The sequence below is a fragment of the Phocoena sinus genome, chromosome 5 (genome assembly GCF_008692025.1).
Source record: "Phocoena sinus isolate mPhoSin1 chromosome 5, mPhoSin1.pri, whole genome shotgun sequence".
In the NCBI taxonomy this organism is placed as follows: Eukaryota; Metazoa; Chordata; class Mammalia; order Artiodactyla; family Phocoenidae; genus Phocoena; species Phocoena sinus.
Window position 1 is genome coordinate 27110446 of NC_045767.1, and position 15674 is coordinate 27126119.

General features: G+C 34.4%; 1 protein-coding gene across 12 annotated transcripts in view; it reads left to right on the plus strand.

The window, feature by feature from the left end:
• The window catches only part of CAMK2D (calcium/calmodulin dependent protein kinase II delta), a 468012-nt gene that overhangs the window by 417964 nt on the left and 34374 nt on the right, over window positions 1-15674 (plus strand). For 9 of the 12 annotated variants that reach the window (XM_032632321.1, XM_032632323.1, XM_032632327.1 and 6 more), the window contains 5 exons: window positions 1995-2117; window positions 2354-2437; window positions 2878-2920; window positions 6235-6272; window positions 15202-15250. In XM_032632321.1, the coding sequence (XP_032488212.1) occupies window positions 1995-2117; window positions 2354-2437; window positions 2878-2920; window positions 6235-6272; window positions 15202-15250 (337 nt within the window). The remainder of the gene's footprint in view (window positions 1-1994; window positions 2118-2353; window positions 2438-2877; window positions 2921-6234; window positions 6273-15201; window positions 15251-15674) is intronic. The other 3 variants (XM_032632322.1, XM_032632329.1, XM_032632337.1) reach the window with 1 other exon arrangement.

The following is a 15674-nucleotide window of genomic DNA, read 5'->3' on the forward strand; positions in this document are numbered from 1 at the left end:
GCTTTAGAAATGGTTACTACCTGTTTAGCTGAATGATATTTTCAAATGCTTATCACATAATTATATACCAACAATACTTTGCAGTGATCCATGTATCAAATAGAACATTGTTCCATTATGTCAGTTTTGACTGTTTTTGTTTTGTTTACCCAAGTGGCTTCTCTGAGAGCTTTGATTTGAAGAATGGGTTTCACAATTGAAAAATATTTGAAAATCACAATTCCAATACATTTCATTTACAATTAGAATATTTGAAAGTAGGCGTATGAATTAAGTTCTGTATCTGAAGAGTAAGACCGTATCTCCTTTGTCTTTAGGGCTTTACTTTGTGCTCTTTGGTATAATTTTCTCTCCTTTGATAAATATGTCTGTAAATATGATTTACCACCTCCTCTGGTTTTACCTCACACAGCAAGGTCTGGACATGCTCTTCCTATGTTATTAAGTGGGCTAACTAAGTGGTAGGCAATATTGGGTCCACCTTCTGTGTACAAGTTAAAGGCTCAATGTGGCTGTGAGAAAAGTTAGGAGAAGTCTGTATTGTATTGTATCGGGTCTCATGACCTCCCCAATGCATTTCTGACTAAACGTAACATTCAGATGGATGTGTGTATCACAGGTATTTGAAATCTTTAATTTTGAAGCATTCCATTTTAGCCAGACTAATGATAATTAAACCAGATTGTAATTTACCTGGCCAAGCTAGCTCATTCACCATCTTTACAGACTAGAACTAAGCACCTCTCTGGGAAGACACAGCTCTGCAATGCACTGCTTGGTGAATGTGAAGGAATGACTTTGAGAAAGTTAGAAAAATAAGAAAAGGGCCCACCTTTATCTAGGTTGAACCCAGCTCCTCATTTTCTATCAGAAGATCTGCACATCATAAAGAAGCAGGGTTAAGTGTTTCTTCAATAGTTCCTGATTAGCAATTTTTTACAACTGCCCAAAATAAACTTCTGGAATTAAAATGACACTTGTTAAGCTGGCAAAAATTTGCAAGTATTAAAGAGTCAACATCATTTTTCTTATGTTTCGTTTTGCCAATGGATCACAAGCTGCCCATTTTATGACTACTAAAAGTGCACTAACTTAAGTCCATTAAGGCACAGTGACAATGCCTTTTTTCTCAAGATTGTCTATAAAAATTCATGAATTGAGAAAAGAACCTGATATTTTGTTTATTTAGAAACTAATGCGATATACATTTTTCTTAACCCATCAAGAATATTATTTCTACTAAATATGCTTATTAAGTGAAAGTGAGGTTACATAATTATCAACAAAAATTTATACACAGAAATTTAGAATAAATCTCTTTATCGTATTATTACTATACAAACGGATTACTAATAGAAGTTATGAGAGTAAACTTCATGAACTTTCTTTTGGTGAAATTTATCTTTTTTCAAGTGTTAAAATGAAATCCTGATGAGGCTCAAATTTGTAGTCTCAAATTTCTTCTCACTGCTGCACTCCAAATAGCGACAATTTATAGGTCGGTTTTGGAACAGGAATTGAAGCTGTTTCATTATCTCTGCTATTACTCTTGATGAGTTGTGAAAGTGCGTAACACATTATTTTGAACCTTGGCATAGTAGCATGACGATGTGACAATGTCTCAGCTTTACTGACTTTTGCAAAATTGCATAAATAATTACGCGAAAGGCTGCATAAAATTGAATTTTCATATCCAAGCAAATACGCTTTGAGAGGACTAGAAGACTGAGTTTATTTTTCCAAATTTAAGAAGGTATCACCAGTTATGGCAATTTAGTGTACATGTTTGTCCCTTATCAATTACACTCAATATCTTAATATATAGATACATACATAGAGGGGATATATATATCTACATCAGTTTGTCTATATGTAGATGCAATTTAACTTATACAAGAAATTCACTGCTTAAGGAAATTATTAGTATATTTGGCTCTTCTCTGTTCCACTGAGTGTATCTATTTTTTAAACCCTTTATAAACATATTTTTAAAGTTTCCATCACCGGAGTGGGACACAGTGACTCCTGAAGCCAAAGACCTCATCAATAAAATGCTTACTATCAACCCTGCCAAGCGTATCACAGCCTCGGAGGCACTGAAACACCCATGGATCTGTGTAAGTGACAGTTCTCCAAAGATCTCAGGAGAGCAAATGAAAAATACATTCTCCTTTAAAATTTGTCTTACAAATAGTCTTGGCAAAATCAGTCTTTCATTATTAGGAAACTCTTGCAGTTGAATGCTTATAAGTCTGTCAGATGGATGCAGGCACCATTAATAAAAATTTGATGAAGTTAAGGCATGAATATCTTTTAAACATCCTCAATTAAGTTTATTTTTCTCCTCTTCCAGCAACGTTCTACTGTTGCTTCCATGATGCACAGACAGGAGACTGTTGACTGCTTGAAGAAATTCAATGCCAGAAGAAAACTGAAGGTAAGAAAGTTTCTGCTTTTGTGAGGAGGGAGATTTGGCAGCGTGAGCAGTGAGATTTTGTGTGAAGAACGGAGCAAAGGCTTTTAAATGTGTAAGCCTCAGTACTCTTCTTCTTCTGGGTCTTTGGGAAATGGAATCTACACTGGAATTACAGCTACGATGAAGAGCTAGGATCACTGGCCATGCGAGCCGTGGTCCCTCCCTTCAGTGGAAAACAGCTGTGCAGGTCAATAAATGGAATCTGGCCGCACCCACAAGGGTGGTCCCAGCATTATGAGAAACATAGGCCTGCTACTCTCAGGAAACCAAAAACAAAAACAAACAAAAATGCCCTGACTGAAAGTAAGGCTAGGAGAAGATTTATTGTCAAACACTGCTTCTTTGTTAGGTCAGTGATTTGCAAAGGCAGCATTAATTTTGTATTCTTATCGCTCTGACAGGGTGCCATCTTGACAACTATGCTGGCTACGAGGAATTTTTCAGGTACACGTGTTAAGAACTCTGCTCTTGATCCCCTCCTCTCCTCTCTGGTATCTTTTTTAGAATTTAATTTTAAATTCTTTAATAATTAGAAAAACACTGTTGTTCGGGGATGGCAAATGTATGCCATGGATTCCTTCCGCGCCTGTGGCTGCCATGAGGCTCTTACCTGGGTGCTGTCTCGCAGAGGCGTCAGGCCCGTGACTACACTCTCCACGAGGGCACCTAGGCAGCCCCACCTCTAGTCAGCACTGGAGCAGGACACGAAACCCCTCTGTCACCCCTGCTGGGGTGCACACAGTTTGGAACTACGTCCTCCCCCCAGCTTGAAGCTCAGCATTTTGAACGTAGAATTAATTGATATCTCATAAAGTAATAACTATGAATAGTTTCTTGTTTTTGTCTCATTCTCTCAGGGAATCCCAGTAAGCAAGATTTTTAGAAGAAGGCCATTATTGAGGAACCCAATTCTCTTAGGCCTAAGTTCTTTTGAAAGTACAGTTCTGTAGTATCTTGGCCTGCTATAAGAATGATTACAACTTTCAAAGGCATCTAAACTCAAGAATTTACAGAGAACCTGCCCCACAGTAATAAACGTTCCTTGAAATGATTTCTTGGTAAAAATAAGTTTGTTTAAATAATGGGCTGAAAAAAGCTAAACTATTTCTTTATTGTAGAAGTGACTTGCCAAAGTCAACATAAAGTATATACCTTTTCCAGAAACTGAGTTTTGGAACTCCTTTTTTTGATAGGTTACCTCAAAGGATCAGGTTTCCAAAACTAAAATTTTGGTAAAAGCTCATCAGTCTTATGTATGGAGAGGGACTGAAGCAGCAAGACTGTTGCATTGGTAAAACTTACTGTTTGGCTGTTTAAACTTGGAACAATTGTCAGACGCTTGTACCAAAAATACTACCATTTTACTTTGCTTACTGTTTATATAAGAGTGATCTGCAGCATCGAGTTATCCAGCTATGTCTTCAGTAATTTATTCCTGCTACATACTTCACTTCTGAGTATTGTAGTGATGTCAGGTGATGATCCATATCATTATCATGTTTTCCAAACTTCTCAACCAATTTCTAGTTACTGTTTTACCATTTTATTAAATGGTCACCTTTTGTCTCCCATTGTATATAATGTGAGTTCATAGGAGGCTTTCCAAAGGCTTCCACTGACCTGTTAAACAGCAACAATGATAATAATACAATGAGTAACGCTACAAACTGAGGGACTGTGTTAGTCAATTGTATGTATTTTGTCCAATTTGTTTGGTGTAGTAAAATCTTGTTACTGCCTTTGTCAAGTTACCTGTTTTATGAACAGTTGATTAATATAGTTGACATTTATATGGGTGAGTTCAGTATCTTATTAAATATTAACTGATATATGCTATATTCAAATAAATTAATATTCACTGTGGCCCAGTCATTAGTGAATCACTAAAAAGTAGGATGATTTATATGGTATGTATTGTTAATGACAAACTAACTTGAAAAAATCTCCAGAATTAAGATTGTACATTTTGTTAAAGTCTCACGCATAAATTGGGCCTTTAGTAATATATGTACCCATGCATAGAAGCTTTTTACCTCACATTTTCCTTGTCATCATCGTGTAAGCTAAAAACTCACGACTAATATGTGGATTTGATATTGTTTCTGAATGTCTTAGCATGAAAAGCAAACTTTTTTTATCCGTCATTTCAAAACCAACTGATATAACATTAGACGCAGTTACATCTTATAGTTGATATTGCATTTTAGTTTTGAGTATTCATTCTGTTTCATTGCCAGACATGCTCTTTAAAGTAACTTGTCCATGAGTATATGGTTATAAAGTTGTTTTTATTTTTTCTTTTCTCCCGTTATGTGGAATGTATTTCTTGTGAGGTAAGGTGAATAGTAAGCAAAAGGGACATTTCTGCATCTCCCAGGCCAAATCCCTGCTTACCCTGAATCATTGTCTTCTCTTCGCTTGCTATTGCAATTCCAATTATTCTGAGTTTGCTTTCTAACCTATTAACTGCCACAGGATTTACTTAATATTGCTTCTTAGCTCCAGGTACACAGTATTATAGCTAAGGCTACTATTTCTTACAGCCTTATTAATAATAAATTAATAGCTTTGTTGCTAAAGACTAAGTAAAATTAACATTTTTGTATCTTTTAAATAAATTTAAAATTTATCAAAGTGCTATCAAAATAATGGTCCAAATCAAACAGATGTCAGGAAATTACATGTTCATGCAGTTCTATTATAGCTAGGTATTTCCATTTCAGATACCAAATTCTATTCTGATGTACTTAAATAACTATATATATATATAATTAACATTAAATGGAAGCATAAGTGTGTACTTTGTCCTACATGTTTGTGGATGTTCTACACTTGATCTACTAATTGTCGTTGACAGTTACATAATCTGTTCACTGTGTATGTACCCATTCATAAGTATATTTTTCACTTCACTTTTTAATATACTCAAGGAGTTCAGTAACAGAAGGAATGCTAAAAGCTCCCTCCCAAAAAGTAAAGTTTCATGTAAGACCATGTACTTTAGGAGTTCTCTGATTTAGTTGAAGATTTCATTTTGTTTTCTATCTCGCCTCAAATTTTATGATTTTTAATTTTTCAGTGTAAAAGGCTTTTGTTTATGACCTTTGTATTCTGATTTTGAAGTATAAGAAAATACATAATACCTGTTTTTAAAGGTCATATGCTAAGCATTTAAAAAATTTGCTCTAGGTCAATAATATACCATTTCATTTTAAGTATAGTTATTAATATTTTTGTAAAAATGAAATTATCTGATTTCAAATATATATTTATTAAAAAGAATGTTATTTAGCCAGAGAAAATTGTCACAAATGAGTTTTAAACCTCTAGGAAGAGGGACTTAAGTGGCAGAACTGATACTTTCGGTGTGAATGAACATGTAATACAATCTGTGAGCTGATGTCTAAAGACTTGAAATCAACTTTCTGGATTACAAAAGCATAGTCCAGTTAAAGTTCCAGTATCCTTTTCACAGCCAACAGTGAAATAAAGTCCAATAATATAAGTGGCAAAGTGTCCAATTATATTCAATGAACTAAATAAGAATTTAGTTCTAAATTTGATGTGGCAAGACCAAGAAAAGTGATACTGTATTTCAATGTCCTGTAAGCTCGCGCTCATCAATGTGACCTTGATAACTTGGCATATGTTGGCCATAAATCAGTAAAGGTGGTAGAAGGAAACAGTAACCTGTTTTGTTGCCTGGCTATCGGTTTCTATGGATAACTCACTAAACTGATTTTACTCTCGTTTTGCAGCAGCCAAGAGTTTGTTGAAAAAACCAGATGGAGTAAAGGTAAGTTAAACAGGTGCTCCTAAACTTATTTCTGACTTTTCAGATGCTGGATTATTTTTAAATGTTAAATATAAGTTCTAAGTCATTGCAGCTAATACTTTTTATAGTTCCTGATAAAGGATGCAGGTTGAAATATAAAATAATTTAATGTACAGGAATGACTATTATTTATACCAAGAAAAGCATTTTTTTCTACTTATTATATATTAAATAATCATGACAAAATAAGACTTTATATGGAGTTACCATAGAAACTGAACATCTAAATCCTCTCTGTTTTACGACATCCTCAAACTGTCGTGGTGACCTGAAAATCCCTAAAAACCAAATGCTTTTCCAAATAGTTATGCTATGTTCTTGAAGGCTGCTGAAATTTATAGCCCATGGGGGGAAAACAAATCAAATCATTGAGTCTAGGAAATCAAAATTCAAATGACTATATTTCTCTGCTTGGGCAGTTTTTATAAAGGTCTTAATCGTTCCTGTTCTTCTATCATAAGGTATTGAGACAGACTTAACATGAATATCCTGAACAAATAATTAGAAAAATTATCTAAGAAAGATAATGGCAGAATATTTCGACTTTCTTGGATTTCTAAACAAAATAATACAGCTTATTTTCTACTGATCCTGTTTTGTTTCATAGGAATTTGCCTTTGATTGAATATAACCTTATACATGCATTATGTTTGTTATCTTTCCAGAGTATTACCTCGATGTTTTATTTCTTTAATCCTTTTCTTTCTCTTCCACTGGCAGACACCTACATTCCTCATGAACACTTCAACGTTCTTGGGAATTAATTAACTTTCTAACATTTAAACTTGACCCAAAGTCAAGTGGTCAGTTCATTTTGAATATATAACTTAGAAAATCATCTGTCACTTCTCATGTTCATGCCCAGTCATTTCTTCAGCACCTGTCTGTGTGTGATTTGGGAATTTCCAGAGCTATGGTGACCATGCACTTGTGATTCCCATTAGGTTGGCATTTACCTTTGATTAATTCCTGTCCTCAACCTGTAATATTCTCTTCCTTCTGCTTAGTTTATTCAACTTAAAGTTCAGTAATGACTGTTGATGTCTGCTTTTTTCCCAATGTAACATTGGTGGAAATGTGATATTTTAAATTTTCCAAACGTTTTATTCCCTTGTGTTTTTCTGTATTGTTTGGTGATGCAGAGCTCACAGTTTCTATTGAGACATTTATTTTTACTACTATCCTTATATAGAAAGAAACATTTCCAGAACTTTTTTCTTCCAGTCAACTTATAGTTCACCTTTAAAGACAAAATTATGCTGCGCTCCATGCTTTGATACTTTAAAAATTCAACCGGTTATATTTTGTTTCTTTTCCTTTCTCTTTGACTGGTCAATTCAGAAAAGGAAGTCCAGTTCGAGTGTTCAGATGATGGTGAGGATCTCTATCTGCCAGATTTCTCCTCCTGTGAAAATTCATACTTAGGAATAGAACAGTCTTATTTGCCCAAGTTAGTGTAAGTGGAGAAAGTATAGGATCATTACAGGTTAATGTTAATTAACTATCAAACACAGTGCCCATGTTCAAATATTATTGTTTTTCTTTGAAATGGAATTTTTGAAATATTTAAAAAAGTTTATACCGTCATCCATGTGCTATTAAAAAAGTGCAATTTTCTCCTAAAACTGAAGAAACCATGACATAATTAATGTCTGTAGTTATTGTGAAAAGTGAAGGAACACTATAGGATTATTTTTAAATGGTGATCATGATTACTAAGATAGGAGTGATTCTTAGTTCAGATAAACCAGAATGCATCCACCATGGAGTTTTTTTGTTTTTGCCGTACGCAGGCCTCTCACTGTTGTGGCCTCTCCCATTGAGGAGCGCAGGCTCAGTGGCCATGGCTCATGGGCCCAGCCACTCCATGGCATGTGGGATCTTCCTAGACCGGGGCACGAACCCGCATCCCCTGCATCGGCAGGCGGACTCTCAACCACTGTGCCACCAGGGAAGCCCCACCATGGAGTTTTATAAATTGTGTGAAAGTGATCTTACAAGGATTCATCCAAGTTAAGCGCCTTTGGAAAAAATATTTATTAACCTTAAAACTGAATGAACTCAACACCTGAAAAATAAGAATATCTTGCCCATGCCTTATTCTTATTATTCTTATAAAGTAAGAATAGTTCAGCACATAATTTAAATATCTGGTTTCATTTAATTTTTTAAATAAAAATACTCTGCTTCCATAATATAAAATAAATACATTTCACAAACAGAAGTGCCAGAGCTCTTGTATATTTAAAAGACAGCTGTGGTTGAGCGCATACTTGATATCTGATTCTTTAAAAGGAAGTCCTCCTAGCCTTTTACCTAGAAATTCTCCTATTATTTTAAATTAATCAATATTACAAATACCTTCAAAAGATTTTCTACAGTAAAAAAATCATTAAGCTAAACTTTAACAAAAATGTTTCTAACTGTACATTTAAACACAAGTAAAAGTGGTGGTTGAGGGACATATTCATTTAATTCATATTTGCCATGCCTAACAATAAAGGATGGCTCATCCAGACAGAATGGCCTTCATTTGGAAGAGACGACAGTGTGTGTATGCTGTGTATCTGTGTGTGAACGTGTGTGTGAACGTGTGTGTTGATGTGTGTGCACTTATACAGTTATGTTTGTGTGCGTAGGTATGCCCGTGAGACATTTCCACTAAAATAAAGCAGTTCTTGGCAACCACAACCTAGGAAAAAAATCAAGTCTCAGATCTCAGAACAGAAAAGATCTCAGTATACTCCTCTTTCATTCTTTGCAATCACTGATACAAACTAAATGGATTATATTAAATACCTGTGGGCTTTAATCTTAAACACTTCTGATCGTTTGATAAGAGGTCAGCTGTGTTTTGCCAAGCACTCTTCCTGAATAGGAAATTATTTGCATGTGTGTCCCTCCTCTTTTCTCATATATTCTGTACTAAAGTGAATACTGAATTTTGACCCTTCTTTAATAAACTCCATTATCTCTTATCTTTTTGGCTATTGCACAAATTTTATGTTAAATTCTGCACACTTCTATTTAAAGAAAAATTTTAAACTATCCTCGAAACATAGATTGATGGTCTAGTATTTAAAGAGTTTTCCAGTAAAGGGCACCAAGTTTTCTCTCTTTTCTTGTATGTCACTGAGCGCAGTGTTATAGTGTATTTAAATAATACTGGTACCAAATAGTCACACAAATAGGAATGAATAGAAAAGCAAATTATTACATACCCAAGTTAATTTTTTGGACCTTCTGTCTTCCTCTCAGTGTCAGTTTCAATATGATCTGTAGGTATAAAATATGAAAGAAAAGAATGCTTAGAAAGTCTAAGCAATTAAATTCGTGTAATTGCTTATAAATATTCATTTGGTATTCATTTATGCAGAATGTTTTTCTCTTTAAGTCCTTAAGTACATTTATACTAAAATTATGGGATGTATTTTTTAGATAATAATATGTAAAGAAAATAACTAGATAATATAGTGCAAGAAAATGAATGTCAATTTATATTTGTTTGATAATCACAATGTCATGCATGAGTTTAAATGAATGTTGAGTATTACTTTTCAGTCTCTGATTCTTTAGTAACCAAACTCAATTGTAGTTTCAAGTTGCCACTTGTCAACAAAGAGTCTTCTCTGGGCCATTACAATACTTATTGACCCTCTGAGTTGTTTTCACAAAGTGGCTTCCATAGTGATAATGGTCTTTCTTTAAGGTCAAAACCAATTATATTAAAGCAAGGGAATGGTATTACCAAATAGTCTTCAACAATAGCAGTAATTTGATAGAATACATAGTGTTTTCCTCTCAAACAATTGTGAAAAATAAAGTCATTTTGCATCCAGAATATAGTAAGGAGTTCGATTTGCTGATTTATAATTGAAGATGTACTTTTTAAAGGAGACCCAGACTTATCATTTTAAGATATTTTACTATAAAGCCTGCATTTCATCAGAAGACCTAAGTTTTTAATTTGATACCTACTAAACAAAATGATGATGGCTCCCCAGAGAAAGACAGTCTATGTGTGACTTCAGGCTCAAGGATCAAATGAAAAAAGGAATGTATTCATAACAAAGAAAATTGGAAGCTGGGGAACAGAATCCAACCTGAAGAGTATGAAAATGTTTACATTTATTTCATACTCTGACTCTTGATGTGAGCTCCGTTGAAGCAGCTCTTTGTCTGTTTGCTAAGGTAGCACAGCCAAAGCAGCCAAGTCCGTTTTGTCATTCTGCCATCACAGACACAGTCCTAGCCCGGGTGTGACCATCGGAGACTGGAATTGATCATCATTCCTGTCAGTCATCACCGTGTCTTTCACGTTCATCTTCAGTGGCTCTTTATTTTCATGTCTATATCTCCACATAGACATGCTGTGTATAGAGACATTGGCTACCGAGGGGTTTAAGGCATCTCTGTTTCTATTTTCTGCATACCTACAGATAAACAACAAAGCCAACGTGGTAACCAGCCCCAAAGAAAATATTCCTACCCCGGCGCTGGTATACCTGGACTCTTTGTAACCCTTCTTAAGTTCTTTACTGTTTTTGGTGTTTCTCTCATTTGCTTTCACTATATAGATACATACATTTTTAATTTTTATTTTTTTGGATTTTGTTCTTGTTTTTGCTTTCTAAGATATGAGAAAAGTTCTTTTTGTTAAGGTAGTTGTCAAACAGTGTGTTTCTAACATGAGATGACCTCATTTCATTGTTGACCATTGTACTGACGATAGCTGTGGTCTTCAGTTAAAAGTGTTGCATGCTGCCTTAGAAATACCGTAGAATGCGCTTCGGTTGCTCTTAGCTCTTCTTTTGATGATAACTCTAGATATGCAAACAGTGGTTTCTTCTTTTCCTGACGCAACTGTTGACATCAAGGAGAGCTAAGAGGATTACTGCCAGACAAAAGTAAATGTGGACCTTATTCAGAGTTCCCGTTTCTCTCTCATTACGACAGCGGGGCTTTGTAAGACCTCACTTTCTGAGATAAAGAGGCACTGGATAATTTAAAGCTTTTTGTTTGTTGTGTTTCAAATTAAATTATCACTGTTTCACTTTAATCCAAAGGATGAAATTGCATAGCACAGAGCTTTGAATTATCAATGGGAATCAGTTTTTTCCATTTCTATCAAATTCACACTATTAACAACTCAATCAGCTTAACACTTTGAGACCATATTATGTTGAAATTCAAGGTTTGAATACTGGCATTCAGTGTTCTTAGTTTCATAATGTTTTCCCCAAATTATTCCATGTTTTGATTTATGAGTTTCAGAAATGTTAATGGTTTTTTACTGTCCTGTGTACTGCTAATTTCAGATGAATGGAAACTGTTAGGGAGATTGTCCCACTAGAGTTAACCAGAGGCTCAATTTAAAAACATTTAAAGGAAGGACACATCAAGATAGCAGGTTACTTACTAGCAAAAAAAGACAGTGTTGATCATACCTCCAGCCAGGGAAGGGAAGAAGGACGGCAGTAAATATGCTTTCTAAGTACTCAGCATAAAGTGTAGTGGAGATGAGATAGTCTGGTGGGCAGAGTGCTTATGATTGAAGAGCATTCTCCATGGGCTGCAGTAACTCCCAGTTGCTAGGACATCATATAATGAAAGTGCCAAGCATGCCATTGACGTATTGACACTGAATCGTTTTTTACATCAGTTATTTGACTGTTATTTTCCACTTGGGACTATTTCTTCAATTTTCTAGTAGAAAGTAATAGGAAAAATAATATTTTCTTCATGGAAAAGCATGACTTTACAAACAAATCTTTCATGTCAGTCTATAAAACGGAAATTGCTTATATATATATATATATATATATATATATGAATTAACATGGGATTTAACAGCAATGTGTCTCAAATTACAGTGTTTATATGATTAGTTCTAGAACCTTTTCAATGTTTCTCAGAATTTCTTATGGACTTGTGAAATACATTCTTTAGGATAGCACTTTTTTAAGCGTTGTCCAATGATTCTAGGTTTTCTAAGGGTATTTATCTGTGTATTGTGACACCATAATTTGTTCTCAAATTAATACAGCTGAAAAATATCTTCACAAAGACTTTGAGATCATCTCAGAAAGTTCTAATCTCCAGTGCCCTTGGCCAGTTTTCTATGGGACAGATATTAACAGGCTGTTTGTTCAAGCAGAAAGGAAAGCTCTATCTGGTATAGGACTTTGTGAAACAGCAAGTGCCTCTTTAGGTCTCCAAACTTCAAAGCCTTGTCTGTATACTGATCACGAATAAGGTCTTTTGCATGCTGCTGCTGGGTACTGAGGTGCTGTATCTCATGGACTCACCAGGGAGATCTTTCATCAGAGATCTTGTCAGCTGCAACCTCTGACAGTAGTTAACATTGCTTAAGCTCTTGTCACTATTTAGTTGTGTCAGCTGGCTCACTCTGCTCTGTCCCTGCGCTAGTTAAGAATGTACTTACCGATGCGAACTGTTTCTTTCTCTATTTTGTTCTCACTCAGGAGCCCCAAACTACTGTAATCCACAACCCTGATGGAAACAAGGTATTCAGAAAGAATCAACATCATCTTGCTTTAATAAGATTTACACATCTCATCAAATATTCAAAGCAAAATTAATTCATAATCTCAAATTAGGAAAGAAAACCCTTACCCTTTTCTACCATACTTTCTTTTGGGCCTAATTTATCTGGAACTATACACATATTTCTTTGAAAACAAAAATGAATGACATTGTGAAAGAGAAATGAACGGTGCAATTAGTCAGTAAAAGTGCAGTTAACAAGTCTGTATGTCGAGATGACTGTGTATCTTAAGCAATTCCATCTGGTTTTTCCCCCCATGCCTGTCTGCATTGTACTTTAGATGTGTTCTGCATGAAATTTTAGAATTTCTTGCTATATCATTCCACTATCTTCAAAAAAATCAACTTGAGTTCACAGTTATTTGTTTAAATTTAACGTTGCTTTTGAATTTTATTCGTTCTGTTGTCATAGTGTGCTTTTTGTTTTCTTTTAATTCCCTGTTGTTTGTGGTGTTTTTGTTGTTTGGCATGGATTTGAGGATAATCAGGGAGTTTCACTTCTTGTGAAGTATGTTTGTTTTTGTTTAATTATATGCATTTCAGTAACAGACATGTAACTGCTTATCCTGAAAGAAGACTGTGATGTTTCCTATCCATTGTAAATTGTTTGCATAGCACGTTAACTAAATAACAGTACTTGTATACATGTCCATAGAGTGAAAGGAGGCAGTTCCCGAACGTATTCCATCTTCCTGCTTTGTTACTTCTCATCCATTATTATATCTCTAAGGGGAGGGAAAAATACTTCATCAGACTTTTCTCAAATTTTAAGTATAGTCATGGGTCTCACTTTTCCTTACTCTTATCTACAGTGTTAAAGTCTTAGAAAACGCATTTCCTCTGGTCTAACATCTAGTTGGTCAATATTAAAATTACTAAAGTAAAAAAACATGAAGTGTTATGTTCCTTAATATGAGATGTATTTTACAGTCATGACACTTACAATGTTCTAAGTCCCTAAAAGACTCGAGGTAGTCAGGAGCATCACACATGTGAACAATTATTTTCAATATCGTTAGCAAGTGAAAGACCAAGCACAGCAGCTGGAGTGGACACTTCGATAATTCTAGCTATGTCATTTGTAAGAGTTGTTGCATGATATTTCCTGCTTACATGAATTAGTTTTACAGTGCATGGGTTTATCCTCATCTTGAGTTTAAATTTGAATACTAGGTCACATTAAGAAACGCATGAAGACTCTGCTTTGGTTTTATGTTGTGGAGACTCTGGATATATCTTTAATTAGTCTGTCCCTTTGGATTAAATATTATATATTACAGTTGTATAAATTGATCATTTTTTTGAATATTGAATCTCTAAAAGTACACTGACTAATGTTTGCATCATTTTCCAAAATTTGTTTTCATTGCTGAACACATAGCTATTGATTAGAAGTTTCCAATTTTTTTTGGCAGTAGCCTTTAATCATTCCAAGTAGAAAATTGTGTCTTTCTTACGAATATTACTAAATTTCTTTGCTAGAAATATTTTATTAATACATTATTAATGGAAAAATTTGTCAACCATTTTAAGGAACGTGTCTTAATACTGGCAGTTACAGTGTCCTTTTAACTGTGCTTATTAATCTGCAACTTCATTTGTAGTTTTACAGAGAAATAGCTTTGTCTTTTCATTATGGGAGCAAGTTTCTTATCAGTAAAGCCAGTTTCTAATTTAGAAATGAATGGAAAAGATCTGCCTTTTCCTTGAAAGTAAATTATTCATATAATTCCATTGTGCCGATCACAAACATGGAAATTCTTATTGAAAGCACTTTCACCGTATCTCAGCTTCTTCGTCAAATGATTCAATGAAATGCTTTTTCTCTCTACAGAGAAGTCAGGCTGATAAATAGCCTGCAAATTTACTACTTGAAATAGTGCCTTACACAAAGAAAGGACTAATTACTAATTAATTGGGAATAAAAAATGTTGTTTTTTAAGGTTCAAATTCATTAGGCTAGTATATTCAACTTCTCATAAATACTTAGAGAAAGCACACCTTATGGGGCACTGTAACACAACACATCCTTACACAGCTCTTAGAATAAGTTGCATACTTTGACTACGTGTACAAATCACCTTGATTTACTGTGCTTCGGGGATTAGGCAACCAGAGTACTCCCTTTTTGAAATGTTTGCAGCATTTGACATTTTATTTCTGTCAAAACCACGTAACATATTTGTACATTTGCATGTCGGCATATGCGCACAGCCTGCTGAAGAATTTTGCATGATATGTATATCACTTGCCAATTTTTTGAGAAAAAGAAAAGTCAAGCTATTCATTGTTTGCAACTTTAAATATGTTTTCTTCTCAACAGGAGTCAACTGAGAGTTCAAATACAACAATTGAGGATGAAGATGTGAAAGGTATGATTAAACCAGAAATAGAAAATCCCAACTCAGAGTTACGTATATCTCGGAAGAAAAGTATTTGTTTCAAATAACTAATAAGTTTAAGAACTAGGTCTATTCTGAGACACAAAATTACTTTTCTTTTTATAAGTACATTATTATTTTAATTATATGTACTGATTTTGTCCATTTTTTCTTCACATTATATTCTTTTCTCTGTCTTTAAACTATAGACAACATGTGGTATATTCAAGGACATTGTGATTTTAAACTAGTAGTGAATGTTTGGGATCATAATATCAAATTCTAAATATATCAGTCAAAAGGTAATACAAAAGGCATATGTATGTCTAGAAGACAACTTATATTCAAGAACAGAGCATGAGAATAACCATTTTTTTTGAAACTTTCAATAGTCTCAATTGGGTTTCAATGAAAT